This window comes from Odocoileus virginianus, chromosome 26, assembly GCF_023699985.2.
Source record: "Odocoileus virginianus isolate 20LAN1187 ecotype Illinois chromosome 26, Ovbor_1.2, whole genome shotgun sequence".
NCBI lineage: Eukaryota > Metazoa > Chordata > Mammalia > Artiodactyla > Cervidae > Odocoileus > Odocoileus virginianus.
In genome coordinates, this window is record NC_069699.1 from 19,300,280 (window position 1) to 19,318,259 (window position 17,980).

The 17,980-nt window shown below is 48.7% G+C and overlaps 1 protein-coding gene across 9 annotated transcripts in view; it reads right to left on the reverse strand.

Moving 5' to 3' along the window:
• The window catches only part of ITPR1 (inositol 1,4,5-trisphosphate receptor type 1), a 344,659-nt gene that overhangs the window by 95,782 nt on the left and 230,897 nt on the right, over positions 1-17,980 (reverse strand). For all 9 annotated transcript variants that reach the window (XM_070455631.1, XM_070455630.1, XM_070455627.1 and 6 more), the window contains 2 exons: positions 15,908-16,040; positions 13,609-13,799 (listed from right to left, as the gene is read on the reverse strand). In XM_070455631.1, coding sequence (XP_070311732.1) covers positions 13,609-13,799; positions 15,908-16,040 — 324 coding nt within the window. The remainder of the gene's footprint in view (positions 1-13,608; positions 13,800-15,907; positions 16,041-17,980) is intronic.

Here is a 17,980-nt window from a genome sequence, read left to right on the forward strand (position 1 = left end):
CTTCTGCGATGCAGGTTAATGACACAGGGCATAGGTGGGGAGCGGGATGCTATCATGGCCTGAGGCCCCACTTGGCATGCAAATTCCATGCCACAGTGCTTTCCATGCAGTTGATCCGCTCAACAGAAGACCCTGAAGATCCCCAAAAGGGGATATCGTGGCTCTCATCCCTCTCTTGGGAATTGCCTTTCTCATCAAAACTGGGAAGTGATCAAGGACACAATAAGTCATCCCTCCAAGCAGGACAAGAGCCATCCTCCCACTGGAGCCCTGCTCTTGGGTCAGCCACCGAAACATCTCAGCCCCGTGAGCTCAAGCCTTTCAACTGAGCCCCGTGAGCCTGAGCTTTCTCCTCTTCTATATTCCCGTGAGGAAGACACCACCTACCTTCTGCAATACAAACAGCGTGGATCTGGTAGGAAGCCATACATCTTCCTGCCCCGAAGTGGCAAGGTTGCCAGGTAACAAATGTAGAAATACACTCGGAAAACTGTATGTGACAATATACAACCTCCGCTCTGCAGCTGATAACCGAGGGAGTGTTAGAACACCGTGTTCTCTTAACACTTGGGCTCTCGGTGTGAAAATAAAATTAAATGGGATATTTCCTCTTGTAAATAGAAGACAGGCATACAACTCACACATGCATCCGCTAATTGGAAATAGTAGAGGGGTTCGCAACAGCCACATGCAGTGCACCCAGGCTTTCACTCTCCTGCCCCTCCACTCCCCCAACATGAATTCCAGAAAACTCACGGAAACCTAACTGAGCCAGAACCTCTACTATGTGAGAGGCAAGTTCACCTCTGACCAGAGAAAGAACACAGGTAGAAACTACAGAAGGGTTCAGACATTGTTATAAGGCCGAATGTACTTTCATTGTGTGGCTCCTAGGTCGACTTTGAGAAATCACTGCATAACCAAGCAGTGACCACTTGCTTCTCTGACCAAATAACCAGCGCTGCCTACCCTGCCCCCATCAATAACAAGGCAGAGGCTACTCTGGAAGATGGAAAACACCACCATGATAAATAAATAAATAAGAAAAACACCACCGTGGATGTGGGGTCCTCATCAGCTCCCTGGTGCTGGACCCATGCAACTGCAAGGCAATCCAGTGTGGTAGAAAGTCAAGAGGTTTTTGAGAGACACAGACCTGGGTGCCATGTCTCAGCTCTGCTAACTAGGTGACTGTGGGGAGGACCCCCTGGATCTTTCGGGACTCAAGTTTTCCCATCTGTAATTAGGGTTAACGCCCCCCCCAGCCCAGATCAAGTACACAGAGGCTCCATGCACTGTGCCTGCCCTAGAAGGCACTTAAATCGAGGCAACCAATCACTTCCTTTTCCCTCTGCAAAAACACAAATATCCTTCAACCTACCCAGGACTCAAACAGGGGGAGGATCCAGGGCATACAAAATGGGCAAGAATTCTAATAAGCCTCACATTACACCAAACTGCATATGCTCTTTGAGAGGCAGGCAAAACCCGACAACTGTAGTAATATGATGTAACTCTTCTTAGGAGCCCCATTAAATGAGCTGCCCTCTGTCTCCACAGAGGGGAAGTCATGCAAGACACTTCCCTTCCCATTAACCTGCAGAGACCTGAGGCCCTGGCAGCCACAGAAGGGAAGCAGCATACATGATGTGTGTAATTTTTATTTGGCAAATGAGACGCCCAGCCTGAAAAAGAAGTCCTTCATGGTTCTCTCCTCTGTCATTCACAGGTCAGTGATACAACCAAACCAAAGACACACAAGCCATCTTGGGGCTTCTCTGGAAGGCAGACTGCCCTCCAAAATGAGTACATTAACAAAAAGAAGAGAAGCCACAATTCTAATGCGCCCAAAAAACAGAAGCAGGGTCCGCCAGGGGAGCCCTTGGCCCATCTCTCTGGTCTCCAGGGAGTGGCCATGCTAGGGAGGCTGCTAGAGGCTTCTCATATAGGAGGCAGCCCTGCAGAGGGGCTGGGAGCTCAGGTTCTGGCAGGAAACAAAGTCTGACCCAGATACCAGTGAGCACTGTGACCCTAAGCAAGTACTCTGACCTCTTGGATCCTCTTATCTCCCACCGAGCAAAAACGGATCCAGGTAGGACCTGCCCACCCAAGACCATCACACAGAGTAAATGAGACCATGCATAGAGGGCATCACGCCTCGCTTCTGGCACGTGGGCACTCAGACTTTGGTATCCATTATGATCACCACCGGGCTTCCCAGGTGGCTCAGGGATAAAGAATCTTTCTGCAAAAGCAGGTAGACGTAAGAAATGTGAGTTTGATCCCTGGGTTGGGAAGATTCCCCTAGAGGAAGGCATGGCAACCCACTCCAGTATTCTTGCCTGGAGAATCCCCATGGACAGAGGAGCCCGGTGAGCTAAAGGACATGGGGTGGCAGAGTCTGACACAACTGAATGTGTGCGTGCGTGCACGTGCGCACGCGCACACACACACACAATTACCAGCATCTATAGTTATTACAAGGAAGAAAAAACCCAGCAAGTATCTCTGTTATCAGAAGAAGAGTTCTCTACACTGACATTATGTTTTCCTTGGGTTCAAATAAACTTCACTCCCTCCCATGCTTAAAGAAGGTGCCCCTTTAAAATGGTGATAACTGTCAGCAACACATCTTCACATTTCACATCCTCACACTGATATTCAGGAAAGAACAAGTAGACGAATGTTAACATGGTGATCACATAGAGCCCAGGCTTTTGATTCATTGAGGGAACATTCACTGAGCTCTGACCATGGTCCAAGTGCTGCGGAGGAAGTAAGACCAAAGTTTGATCTTGGGAGAAATTATCACTCTTGAGGGGAGAGGAGGAGAGGGAAGACAGATAACCAAAAAAGTAACCATAAGCAAGGAGTACCTATTAGGCAGCATTCTGAGCTGAGGGCTTTCCGTATATTTTCTCTTTTTTTTCCCCCATATATTTTTTCATATAACCCTCAGAATGAGCCTAGAGAGCAAGGTTTTTTGCATTTATTCATTTCGGACAGCTAAGTTCCCTTCAGTCGACACATGCAGAGACTTCCCTGGGGAACTTGCGAGTGAAGGCTGACTTGATTGCTGCCTCCCCCTGTCTAACAACGAGCCTCCACGTCAAGTGTGCTGACTGCTAAGTAAATGAACTGCCCACACACAGAGACCACTGCCTCTGCCTCAGGGGATTAAGACGCTTCCAGACCAGGAGGCAGTTCAAACAGGGCCCGGGGAGCATGCCAAGCAGAGGGAAACTGGGCACGTCCCACACGGCGCACAGGCATCTCAGCACGGGCCCAGGGCTGGCAAACCAGCAGGTGTGGCCGCAGGACAATGAGCTCGGGGGTGGGCGTGAGCAGCAGAGGGGGCCGGGCACTCAGGCTCCGGCGCATCACCCCAGCGCCCCGTGGATTCCATCTTCCGTGGCAGGGGACCAGGTGGTCCAGGCATGGCTGACTGCAGCGTGGCAGACAGAAATGTCCCGAAGCAGGGAGGCTGCAAAGAGCCCATCTCAGGCTCAGAACTCAGATGGCCCTGAGCCGGCAGGGGGTGCAGGACGTTGGTCAGAGACAGGAATTCTGAAGCTAGAGCGTTTTGCTCCCGACCCAGCTCCCCCAGCCCCAGCTGGGCCACTTGAGGCGTGTCCCGTGTACCTTCCGGGTGTCGACTGTCTGGCTCGTGACAAGTCCTAACGAAGTCCTGACTATGAGAACACTGCGAGGCAGAGTGGGCGCGGAATGAGTTCCTGATGGAAATCAGGAGGGAGGAGATGGATTATGTCACTGTTTCCAGCTCGGGTGAGTGACTGCAGGGTGGTGGTGGGGAGTCCACTGAGCTCGATACAGGACACAGGAGGGCAGCAGGGTGGAGGACCAGAGGGGACGTGCGGGCCTGGGGTCATGTGAACTGACAGCTGGCAGAGGTGGAGATGCCCAGCAGGGGTGTGTGCAGAAATCGAGAGATGGGCAGGGAGGTGGGGCCCAGAGCGGTTGGCACAGACTGTAGCTGGGAGCCACGGAGATGGAGATCATCACCCAGGGAACTTGACGGAAAAAGATGACAAAGAGGCTCTAGACGGGGCGCCAGCATCTCATTTTAGGGTTAACCGTATGTGTCTCAAGGAGTCCCTGTGCTCACCACAAGGAAAACCTCTGCAGGAGACACAGAAATTACACAGCGTCAGGCCACCAGGGCGCGACTGACATGAAACCTGGGGCCCTGGGGTGGATGGTCAGAGAGGGCGTTCAGATGAACACTCAGGACTCCTGAGCCACGCACACATCACCGGGAAGGAGCTGCCCAAGCCTGCCCTGCAAATCTGCGTCGAAAGGTGGTAAGCAGGATGATGGAATATATTCTTGTAGAGAATATATGCCTCTAGAGGAAAGGAAGGGAATGGGGGATTCCCCACTGATTAAAACAGGAAAGAAAAAGGACAGGCCTCTCTTTCCCTGAATTTCCATTTACCAGTTGAGTAAATGGCCAAATTCTCTGGGTCCTTAGGATATCAATCACCTGGCCAATATTTACTGCAAACCACTGCTCTACCAGGGAGTGAGGAACATAGAACAAAGCAGTTAAGACATGGTTCTTGGGTTTCCCTGTTGCTCCAGTGGCAAAGAATCTGCCTGCCAATGCAGGAGACACAGGTTTGATTCCTAGTCTGGGAAGATCCCACATGCCGCAGAGCAACTAAGCCCATGCAACCCAAGAACTGAAGTCCGCTCACCCTAAAGCCTGTGATCTGCAACCAGGGGAAGCCACCATAAAGGGAAGCCTGCACACCGCAACGAGAGAGTAGCCCCTGTTCCCTGCAACTAGAAAAAGCCTGGGCACAGCAACAAAGACCCAGTAAAGCCAAAAAAAAGAGGACATGGTTCTTTTTCTTAGGCAGCTTCCTATCTAGTCAGCAAAGATTAAAAAACCCCAGAGGTTGGCAGAGGCTTTCTGTAAAAGGCCAAATGGTAAATATTCTAGGATTTGCTGCCATTCCGTCTCTGGCGCAACCCCTCAGCTCTGCCCCAGCAGCATGCGAGTGGCCAGAGACGACACTAAAGGTTACCAGAGGGCTGGTTGAGTTCCGGTAAAACTATTTACAAAAGCAGGCACCTGGCTGGATTTGACCCGCCGACCATAGTTTGCCAAGCCTTGGACTAAGGTATCATAAGCCAACAGAGAAGAAACTGGTTGTGGGCTTAGAAGTTTCTAAGAGGAACTCCATCCTTGGAAGGCACTAGGGAAAGTTAGGAAGGACCTCTTGCTAGAGCTGAAGGAAGAGAAAGAAAGAAGGGCAATTGAGACTTGCTGTGGATTTAAGAGGATACAATGAAGGGACAACCATTTTCAAATTTTCTGACATTTTTTTCTTCTTAGTCAAATTTTGGAGACCATGGAAAATCCAAAGGGTCTTCTGAAGACATCTCCTCTTGGAAACTAATACTGGTTGTGGATTTTGTAGGAAAGAAGATTAACACTTTGCATCCAAAATGTGTGCGTGTGTGCTGAGTCACTTTAGTTATGTTTGACTCTGTGCAATCCCATGGACTGTAGCCCGTCAGGCTCCTCTGTCCGTGGGATTCTCCAAGCAAGAATACTGGAGTGGATTGCCACACCCTTCTCCAGGGGATCTTCCCGACCCAGGGATCGAACCCTAGTCTCATGTCTCCTGCATTGGCAGGTGGGTTCTTTACCACTAGTGCCACCTAGGAAGCCCATCCAAAGATCTCTCCCAAAACTCCTTGTCAACTGCAGCCCCCTCCCTTAGGGAAGGCCAGGAGAACAGCTGTGTGGAACTGTCCACTTTTGCCTACAATGCTGGCTTTGCTACTCAGGAAAGAAAAAAAAATAACACCGGGTCTCTAGTTCTTCCACCAGCACAAGCCAGCATGCATATCCTACCCCCGAACGGAGCTTTTCCAATCCAAGTGAGAAGGTGTATGCTGACGCTCTGTGCAGTAATGTCTTGTCCTGAACTACAGGAGGTCCCTACAGTATCCAGGCCCCTTCACTTGGACAGTTGGGTGGGGGGGGGCGTTCATTCAAGTCTTATATTCCCAACAATGGAAACTATTTGTGGATCCTGAGTCTTCACCTCAATAATCCTGAAAGACTCTTGTTCCATGACATGTCAGTTTCCTGGGAATGGAGAGGAAGGGCCCATGTCCAAGGATGATTAGGACCACAAAGTAGTAACGATAATAATAATAAAACAGAGAAGAAAAAAAAAGTCCTGAGTCAGGGAGCAGGTAACTGGACTGCCCATTGCTTTCTATTTCACCCAGAATGTCTGGCAGAGTAAGTATCTAGAACGCAAGGCAAGGAAGCCTCCCACCCTCCTGGATCTCTAAAATCATCTCAAGTACAGACACAGTGAGAGGGACTTAAGTGAACTGTACGTGAGAAGAACATAAAACAGCACACCCTCCCGAGGCCCACTGGATCGTCAAGCACTAGACAGAAGTTGGATTTCTAATGGAAAACAAACTGAATAAAACAAAGTTCATTTTAAATAATAAAGACTGCATTCATATAAATAATCACCACCTCCTCTTGAGGTCCTTCTATGATCTGGGCCCTGATGAGGCACTTTGAGTGAATCACCCTCTGCAACCGCCGCAGAAGCCCTGTGAGGTGGGGATGGATACCGTCCCCCTTCCTGTGAAGGAGCTGGGTGGGGGGGAGGTCCAGGACTTTGCCCTGAGCCCTGCGGTGGGAGGTGATGAGACGGGGTAGACTAGCCTTCCTTCCTCCACCAAACCAGCGCCAGGCAGTCCTATTCCTGCAGCTCAACTGGGACGTGCACTCTCAGCCCTACGTGACCATGAAATCCTCTCAACAACTGCGTAAGGAAGGGACTCAGTTCTTCTAACTCCCAGATGAGAGAACCAAGTTTCTGAGCATCCTGACAAAGTCCAAGGTCACTCCATTGACGAGGGTAAGGCTGGGACTCTGGCCCAGGTATTTCCACCGTGGAGGCCAAGCTCCCTTCTCTGCCCGCCCTTCTGGGCGATGTCCCTCCAATTCCCTGACCCCACACCACCCACTCTCCAAGCATGGCTGACTGGCAGTGCCTGCAGCTTCTCCCTGAACCAGGCTGGGAAGCCTCACCATCCAGACCCTGCGTGGCTTCAGCCGAAGGGCAGAGGGGACTGAGCCACCTGCCTTCCTCTTATTGTCATGGCAACGGCTCCCACACCCGCGCCCCCTTCCCCCCCCAGGCCCGGGAGACAGCAGTCTCCCGACTCCACTGCTGGCCAAGCTCTCCTCCCACGTTGATAAAACCCTGAGGTCAGAAAACACCGCTCACCAGTGACTCATTTCTCACTCCTCTGCCAAACACAACACCCTTTTACGTAACGCACACCAATCTCCTCCTCCTCCTCCTGGGGTGGCGGCTCTGTCAAACCAAGGCTGATCGTCCTCACCAGCTGGCCCTCCATCTCCAGCAAAGGCTAAGGAAACCGCCCTCCTCACCCTCCTCTCCACTCGCTGGGGTCAGGGCGGGCCTCCAGACCACGTGCTCCCCCACCCCCAGCCCCACGGCCTTCTTGCAGTGACTTCTTCTGGAGGGAATGGGAGATTTCCTATCTTAAACTGGCTCCTGGGATGATGTCTTAAGCCAACTTCAAAAAATAAAAAGATAAAAAATAAATCAGTGTGTGGTGACGGAAAGGCCACTAGACGAGGGAGCTCTCTCAGCTGAACCCACAGCCAGTTTCCCAACAGCGCTTCTCACATTTTCCAGCTCACGCTGTGTACGTGCGGAAAAGAAAATCCTTTTTGGGTGTGTCTGTAGGCTAGACTTGGCATAGGAAGAGCCGTGGGCAGCCATTTGATACATACAATTCGCTGTGCTTCTGCAACCGGAAGCAATTAAGCAAAAAAAATTTTTTTTAATCTGTCCATGTTATTTGCTGTGGGGTTTTCTATGGTCATGTTAGCACAAAGATTCCCAAACATCTGCATGTGCTTTAAAAGAAAAAAAAAAAAAAACGCAAACACTGGGTGTGCTCAAAGATTCCTCCTCCTGCTCCCAGGTGAGGCCAGGCTCCGTCCTCCCTCAGGGAAGAGGAAGTGGGGGGGCACCCTCAGGGAGCTGGTGGGAACATCTCAGGAGGAAGGAACACAGAAACTGGCAAGGACTCGAAGGACGGATGTGCGGGTGCCATGAGACTTGCTGAGTCCCGCGTGTGCCAAAAATTAATTCATAAGCAAATGCTTATTTCATAGTTTCCCACTCGCTTACAAAACATCAAGCAGGAAAGATCTCTTCTGGGGGCTGGCAGGAAGCAAGGTGGCACGAGAGAGGGCAGGAAGACAGAAGGAGCTTCTCTTGAAGAGAAGCTTAATCCCAGGGCTCCCCGGTATCACCCGTCCCTGGAGAACCCCCAGGGCAGAGGCGCTACTGCCTGTGAGCAGAGGGTTTGCTGTGAAGCCTGAGCCACTCGGATGGCACCCAGGTAGAAGTTTTGGAGACGTTATCTTCAGACATTATTACCATCAGAGAAGCCAGGGCAGGGACAGAAGATATTGGAAGACTCCGAGCCCATTATGCCAGGCCAGGAACTACCCTCCATTCAGCTTTGGGGCATTTCAGGACTTAAATGATGATTACAAGGTTTCAGAACGAGAGAGCAAATTCTCCCTGGCAGGGTTCCTAGCAGGCAGCTAGGTCCTTAGTTTTGAATTCCTATAAACTGAATCCACTGAGGTCTGGACAATGAAGTTTAGAGCTTCTGAAGAACTCTGATCCCCCGTGACGCATCCTTAGTAAAAGGGTGAATTTCATACAGAATCAAAAGAGGAAGGTCAGGAGTTGACACTTCTGCAGAAATGGGGCTGAACTTCCAGGGAGAACTCAGCTCCTCCAACTGCAGAGACAATGGTGCCTCCCTTTTCTGCAGCCATAGCACCCAACTCAGGGGCTAAACTGACCCATGATAGGTGGTCAGCTAATGATTGCAGGGGTGCTGGGGGGCCAGTAGCCCAAGGTGGCCCTCCACAACCCCCTCTCTCCTTAGTGCATGTGGTCAACTCACAGCAAGAGGTGCAACCCTTTTTCTCTCCCTGTGGGGCTGGGCTAGTCTCAAGGCTGGTTTGCACCAGCAGAATGTGGCAATACCAAGCATCCCAAGTCCAGGCCCTAAAAACGACTTGATGCCAGTCTTGGCTCTGCTACTTCCTGCTTGTCTGATGAGGGGCAAGTTCTTCACCCTTCAGGTCTTTAGTTTTCTCATCTAAAAAAAGAGATAATCAGGCACCTACCTCCCAGGGAGACTGTGAGGATTAAATGGGATGGTAGATGAGAAAACACTTAAGCATAGTTCATGGTCCACAGGAAACCCTTAATAAATGCTGGTCATTGTCATCATTATGGCTTTTACTTCAATTTCTTTTTACTGATCATGCTGACTTTTTTGGTGTGCAGTTCTACACATTTTCAAACATGTATAGATCTGTGTGTCCAAAGCAGGACACACAACAGTGGCATCACCAAAAAGTTCCTTTGCGCTGTTCCCTTAAAGTCAGAGTCTCCCCTCAGCCCTATGCTGCCAAGCACCGCTCTGTTCTCCCTCGCCACAGCCTTGTCCTTTGAGAATGTCACGTACATAGAACCATCCAGGGCATCACTTCTTTCACTGAGCATAAGGCCTTTAAGGTATACCCACGTAATCCCATTTATCAACAGTTCATTCTCTTTTATTGCTGAGTAGGAATGTGTTGCAAGGACATACCACAGTTGGTCCAAATCACCATACTTTAAATCATTATTTTCACAAGTCAGGGAAGAAAAGAGTTCAGAAATGGAGCCAGCCAGTCATCACTGCTGGATTTTAAGAGAATATCTAAATTGCTTAAAAAAAAAAAATCCTGATCCAAAGCAGTAAGGAAGCCAGGAGTCCACCTGCCATGTGTGTCTCATGCTTGGACAGAGGACACAAGCCCAGGGATGACTGTTGGAAAGCGGGTCTCCCTCCACTTCTTCTCCATGTGACGCTTGCTTCACATCCTGGGAGGAGACGCTGGTCAAGGTAAGAGCTTTCTGCAGCCGTCTTCTTGGACAGCCCTGCACACTGCCCTGTGACGGCCCTGTCCACCGCCTGTCACTGAGAAGCAGGCATCCAGGGGAGCCCACCCGACCACAGCCCGACTCCCCCTCCTGGGATGGGGACAGGAAGAGCGGGGGGCAGCGAGCTCCAGCTGGAAGCCGCCTGCCGGTCACGGCCGACAGCCCTCAGCAATCATTAACAGCCACCACTGCAGCCCGCGCCCCCCTCACACACACGTCCCAGCTGCTCCCTGACTACCCCGAACCAGCTTCTCCAAAGCAAGATGAACTGAAATCGCTCCCCCACGGGCTTCAGGGCGTCTGTCCTCAGCTGGCCCCGGACAACCTGAATTCCAGATTACTCTCTCCAGAGAAAGGGAAGCTTGGGGCCAAGGTGGGGGTCTCACAAGTCAGTTCCAGGCTAGAATCAGTTTTCCCGGAGCCACAGGTTTCCAATGAGGCGGTGAGTGAGATTTTCCCAGCAACCCCTGAGATCGCAGAAGGAGAGGGAGATGGGATCAGGGGAGAACCAGCGTATGCCGAGCACCGTGCCCTCCCCTCCCCTCCTGGCGGGGGGCTCGCAGGCCACCCCATCCAGGCCCACCCACCTAGGAGCCCACTGGCGGCTCCTCCGAGACACAGCGGCCCGACTCCCTCCGAGGCTGGTCCTGGAACTCCACCGTGGCATTTCATCTGGAGCCTGAGCATATGAGTAATGAATGTGTGAAAACATGGAACTAATATTCATAATTACGTTACAAGATAAAGAACTTGACGGAGAAACAGCTTCTGTGTGCCTCGCCGTCACCATCAGGGGTACACTGTGAAAAACATGGCCGCGCGCCAGTAACTCAGCACTTTGCCACGCCAGCCGGTCCCAGCCCCTCGCGCCCTCCCCAGGCCTCCTTAGTCCTTACTTAATGGCGTCTTGTCATCTAGACTCAGTAAAAACCTCCAGGGCCAACGGGGGCAGGGAGCCTCTGACCTCCTCACTAGCATCCCCTCAGTGACACGTCAGCCAGCAGGCGTTAGCGGCACGCGAGCCCAGGGTGCCAGCTGTGAGGCGGGAGGGTGCAGAGCCTCCAGGCGTGACACTCTGTCCTCAGCACGCTGAGGGAACTTTTTCTCCCCATTTTTTCCTTTCTACTGAGGTAGAACTTTGGAATAGCAAAGCTCACCAGTTCTGTTAGAATAGATTTATACCCACATAACCACCACAGCTCAACCACACCGGAGAACATCTCCAACACCCGGAAACATCCCCTCACGCACCTCCTAAAACATATCCTCTCTCGCGATATGACCAAGTCTACCACACATTCATTTTGAATTCAGGCTTTCATTAGCTCTCTCCAAATAACTTCTGATTAACTTTTAAATTACTGGACTGTGCTTCTTTTAAATTATTGGATTCCTTCTAGACTCTGCTTCGCTCAATTTATCTGTCAGATTTGTCGTCATTCGTTACAGCTCTGAGGCCCCTTGGGGGACTGCCTGCCCCCAATATATCCCCAGTCCTGTCTCCTCCACCAACTCGGCTGCTCCGAAGGACCCAGCCTTGTCCCCCGAGTGCGCCGACCACCCTTGCACCACTGGGCCTCCTTGCCACGCATGTGACCCAGCCCCCCACACCCCAGCTCCTGGCGCAATTTGCAACTTTCAGACCCACACCCATCCAACAGAGCCCAGGTCATCAAAAAGCCTTTCACCGACCCCTTACATAGCTGTAGTTACTTCTTTCTGGGAGGGTCTGTATCCTTCCCACCTCCTGGATGCCACCGCACGCCATTCTTCCTATGTGCAAGGATACGAAGCCTTATACCCTTGCGAGATTTCAACTGCTTGAAAACTGAGCTTCCGGGATCAGCAAATTAGCACAGCTTTTTTTTTTTTTTTTTTTGCTTTTTGCTTTTTAGGAGGGGATGGAATAACCTAGGGTTTCCAACTTCTGATGTGGCCAGTAGAAAAAAACCACCACTATCAACACCACTTCATTTGAGAAAAGACATCAGAGCTTAAAATAAAGTGGACAGGATATAACCTCAGAAAAACTGGTCAGATGGTCCTTCAAACTCATATATTTGATTTATGAAACTGACCACGTTGCCCTCGTTTCCACACTTGCCTGTGCCTGGAGAAAATTCTCAGAGACTGACTGGCCCCAGAGTCTGGGAACCCCGGCCTGGGAGTCGCTAGTGGAGCACCGTGTATAACAAGTGCTCAGTAGATGTCTAGCTTGGCTGCTCCCATCCCTGGAAATGACAGGGTTCAGAGACCAGGAGTGTTCCAGCCCCGCTCCCACGCCAGCACAAGCATGCAGACAGCAGGACCACGGCAGTGGGCGTGCAAGTCCTCATGACCAGGGGGCCCAGAGGACCCACCCATGGGTGCACAGCCAGACTCACGTGGGAGAGAATCAAAGGGCCGCCCGCAGGTTACAGGCCACAGGCGCCCAGGGGGCAGCTCCGCAGTGCAGCGGACCCTCCCACGGTGCAAATCTCAACTCAGGGCAGCAGACGTAGTGAACGTCCCAAGTGTGTGCTGGGGAAGGTGCGGTGGGAGGGTGAGGAGGGGGGCGGCTGCAGCCACCGCGCGGGCACAGGGCGCCAGGCTGAGCGAGGAGCCGGGCTGAAACCCAGGCACCCTGTCTCAGGCCCACAGGAAGAAAAGCCCTTCATAAATTTGCACAAAGGACCAAAGCATCATTAATCCAGACGCCGATTTTAAATTCAAGACCAAAAATATAAGGCCAAGTCAGATATATACATAAGGGGTAATTCTGTGGTATATACATTATATCTCAATCAAAAGCTATTAACAAAGTATGTGTGTGTGTATATTTATGTACAAACACACACACACAGCTAAGTAAACCCTTATTCAGAGCCAACAAAGAATGAAGAATGTATGAAGGTAGTATTACAAATATTTTAAAATATTTAAAAGAATCATTTTCACTGCCATGTCTATATGAAAATTATGTATATATTATTAAAATTGCTTCTTTAAGGACTTTGCCTAAGAATTCTACTCATTATTATTTTAAAACGTGTATCATCAGCCAACAAAAAGCCATCCATTTATGTCTGACTAACCTAGCCTGGCTTTCCCCTCTTTGCACGTATTAGTTCAAATTAGTTCAGTTTTACTGAGCTTTTCATTTACAAGATAAATACACAGTTAGCAAGAGCTGTAAGATTCATGGATATAATAAGTACACATAGTTCAGACTCCTTCTGGTCATCTGGGGATGGGATCCTCTGTGATCTTGGATTACAAAATAAATATAGTGCATTCAATCATTCATTGAACACACATTTATGGATTACCTATGATGCGCCAAATTCCCAGCCCGTTTTCTTTTACACATCCTCAGCGTTTTAGCCATTTCAGAATGTAACCCATGTATGAGAACCAAGTCTGAATAATGACTGAATGACCACAGCAAGGAAGCAACAGAATTCGGTTTGCAGAACAACAGAAATTTGTGCCCTAAGAAGGAGTTCTTTGGTACACCAGTCTCAGCGCCACCCATCGCTGGCTCCTCCCCGGCAGCCACGCCGCCTCCTACCTGTATGGTGGTGTTGCCTCCTTCCAGCAGGGCAATGGCCAGAAGGATGCTCTCATGGAACACTCGGTCACTGGTTGCGTTCATTATGAGGTCGATGACCAGATTGGAGGCGCCCTCCTTGTCAAGGTGGCACTGAACCTCGGCCAGGCTCATCTCACCCCTGCTCATGGGGCTGGATCCGGAGCCTCCCCCTGGAAAGATGGAACATTGCTCTTATCAACCTCACTCAGAGCAGCTAACATTTATTGCATACTTACTGCATACCAACATTTTATGCACTCAACAGTTGAATGATACTACCTCTCTGAACCTTTTTAACAAGCCCACAAGGCAGGTACTCATTATTAGCACCAAGATGAAGTCACTTGTCCAGCAACACCCAGCGCAGCTGGTAAGTAATAGAGATGGAACTTGAATGCAGGCAGAGTGGATGAAGGAAGAGTAATACATTTTGAGCAAAAGACCTAAAGCCATCCAGCCAAGTCTCTCCCTTACATCAAAATACAATGACCTGGGCCAGAATTAAGAACTGATCCAATTTTAAGAGACAAACTGAACTTAAGCACTCTTAAGAACCATAGCCTATATTGATCACTTTAGCCCTCTTTTTAAGAAACCCACTGTGGCCCCAAATTCATCCTTTCACATAATTTGCATCTGCTCATTCATTCATTCACTATTGACTCAGAGCTTGGCATGGCGTCAAGAGCTGGGGGTAGGGGAATGAACCAAAGAAAGTTCACCTCACTGAGCTTCAGATGAATATACTTAGGAAGAGAGGGCCTGTGGCACTTAGTGGAACAGATTCCAACTGGATTTAGAAAGCTTGAGAACTTCGCATGATTGAAGAACTTCACATTATTATTTGCAAAAACTGAAATATTAATGGACATGGGGAAATGGGGCAGTCAATTTCTGAAAAACAGAAAACCATCAGTCCTTCCCTGCAGGGGTCAACTCAAACACCACCTCCTTTACGTTGCTTGTCCTCGACCGCCTAGAATCTATTGCACCTGTCATCCAAGGTGGACATGGGGTATCAGGTCTTTTCTCTGACAGCTTCTTAAAGACAAATAGTTTTGACACATTGTGGGGGAAACAGCTGCTCGACAATCACTGGGAACTTCTGGATGAGAAGCTAAGATCTGTGTTCTGGGGTTCTCTGGGAGCAGATCTGCTCCACATTTTTATTTGGTGAGAAGCCCAAGATTCCTCCCCAGAGGTTGCCGGGATTAATTTATTAAGCATCGAGTGTTTCTGTGCTGTGAGCAGAACCCAGCAAGGACCAGACGTTCTCAAGAGTCATCACCACAGACTAAGAATCATGCAATTCACATTTGTGCTTCGAGCATGGAGCTACCAGCCCCCTTAAAGCCAACACCATCGCCCACGGTTGAATTCAATGTTTTTGCAGCTTTCACCTGTTACTGTGCTTACAATGTTTTGGGACACCTTTCAGGATGTGTTCTAAAACAATTCTATACAGGGATGCACCTGATGCGGAGAGCCGACTCACTGGAAAAGACCCTGATGCTGGGAAAGATTGAGGGCAGGAGGAGAAGGGAGCAACAGAGGATGAGATGGTTGGATGGCATCACCGACTTGACAGACGTAAGTATGAGAAAACTCTGGGAGATAGTGAGGGACAGGGAAACCTGGTGTGCGGCATGCAGTTCATGGGGTTGCAAAGAGTCGGACATGACTTTGCAACTGAACAAAAATAATACAGGGTGTGTGTCTGTGTGTGTGTAAAGTACCCTAAGACGTGGGGAGGCACATAGCATGGACATTAGGATTAGATATACCTGCTTTAAATTACCATCCAGTCACCAGCAAGCTCCCCTTCCTCTGTTCAATACCAGATAGTGGGTAATGTATGGGAGAAAAGGAGATGAAGGAGGTAAAATGCTTGGGAAAGCCCTTGCCATGGTACATGTATTATAAAAGATAGCTTTCACCCTCCTCACTGCCAACAGCATCCTCATTTTATGGGGAAACATGAGTCTGAATGACCACGAGAAAATGTGAGATCAAGTTCAGTTCACTGAGTCCTTCAAGTATCCCCAAGAGGTTCGCTGCATGGGAAAGAGGGGGAAAGCCTTAGCCAATATCACATTGCAGGGGGACATTTTTAGACACCAATTTGATGGTAGACCAAAGACAAAACAAGTTGCTAAAATAACACACTAGCAACCCAAACGCATCTGTTAGAGTCTCAACCTGCTAAGCAGAAACACGCAGCTCTGGAGGGGCACACTCACTTCACACGTGCAGCTCATTAGCACACCACGGGGCCTACCTCCTCCCCCAGGCTTGCTGGGTCCTCCTGGCGACAGCGGGCCATTGCCAAAGCTCGTGAGGCTCTCTCTTCTTCCCGAAGGTCTGATGTTTCCATAGTAACGGTTGACCAAAATCTGCCTGAGGGCCTCACCCTTAATTCAAACAGGATAATGAAATCAGGTTCTGAATTTAATGCACAACTGAGCGACTCACATTAAAAAAAAAAAAAGGCGACACAGGGGTACCCAGTTATAATTGGCTCAGTCTCACTCCGTGAAAAAGTAAATTATTAATAAGAGCACTTGGAAACTTCTAAAGTTAACTTCTTCAATGTTTTCTCAGGAAATCAGATCACAAAAAAGCATCAATCTAAAATATTAAATATCTGAAAGTACTCTCTCACACTGATAAAGATAGAACATGAATTTGGAAGGATAACTAGGATTAACAAAACAGAACAAATAAAAAAGTCCCTTTGAGGTAAGTCAGCAAGATTCAGGCAAATTAAAAAATTTACAGGTCAACTTGCACACAGCAATAAGAAAATGTTACTCTAACCACAGGATTTATTTCCAACTGTTCTAAGATCTTATGATATCAGAGTAATAAATAAAATCATGAGCTGAAAGTAAGCCTTTCTTACAGAAATAATCAATGAGCCAAATGGTAAAGAAAATAAATGCAACAAAATAAATTATTGGCAGATATCAGACATGTCAATCAACAAACAAGCAACATGGATGAAAATGACATTTGAGATTTTCTTTTAAAGAATATGGGAGGAAGGGCCTCATTGGGTATAAATGTGGCATGAGCTGAGAGTCATGGAATCTGAGTTATGAATGAGGGTTCTCCAAACTCTTCAAAACATGTATTTGGGGGATATTTTTTAACATTTCCAAGACAAAAAACTTTAAAAATATATAAATATTAAAAGAATCCTGGGCAGGGGATAAAACAACTCTTTTCACAATTCCAACCAAAACAGAGCAAAGAAACCACTCTGATCTGTTCCCAAATACTTCGCACACTGGCAAAGGAGCAGGATTCACTCTCAGCAGTCTTGCTGAGGGACTAGCCCCCTAATCCCCACCCCCCACTCCGCCAATCTGGAACTTTTTACCAGTTAAAGGTTGTACAGATTTTCCTGGACTGTTTCTGAGGGACAAAGTAGTAAGTCCTGGAGTTCCTCTGGCACATCCCAGAAAGAGCTAAGTGAGAAGTTAGCAGAGCAAAGATGCATTGCAATACAGTTGGTCTCTGAAATAGGGACTCCAGAGTTCTGTTGAAGAGACCTGTGTCTGTACTGAGAGTCAGAAGAACTTAAAAGTGATCTGTTAATAAGCTTCAAGAATAGGTGTGGAGATTTTGAGGAAGGTGTTTGCAAGACAAGATGGGAGGGAGCAGAACATCCTGAGGATGGTGGAGACCAGGGTACCCTGAGGAGGCAGGACCAGGGAAGAAGGACAAAGCAGAAAACTCAGTTCCACTGTCAAAATGATATGAGGTCCCAAGGTGACCCAGCTGGCTTTTCTCCTTGGTTAAATTCATGCCTCTGGTCAAAGACTCCATGGCTAAGTGGGGAGATGGGGTAAATAGGAAAAGTGAGAGAAGCAGGGAGGCAAGCCTGATTTTTCAATGAAAAAGTTCAGAAATGAAAAAAATCTTGTCTTTCTTCTCTCTATTACATCCACAAATACACATCTCACTGTAGTTAAACAAAGAATTATTCTCATTAGGATAAGAAAATCACTTCGTACCTTGACCATCAGTAAATTCAAAATTCCAAGAAAACTTTCAATCGGGAAGCTATTTGTGATCCTTAAAAAATACTTTCAAAATAGACTATTTTCAGTATAATATCCTTTAATGGCTTAGAAAACCACATTTTGGTATAAGGACATAGCTTTGCACCAGTACAAGTACAAACATATCAACACTCTCCAAAAGAGTCATTGAGAGGGGTGATTTAAAAAGGCTGACTTCACAGAAGAAACACAGATGTCAAAGGAATGGTCAAGAAAAGGAGGAATGACAAGGTCACCTCCACAGAGAATATAACAGTGTATTAAATACCATGTCCCTTTGTCAA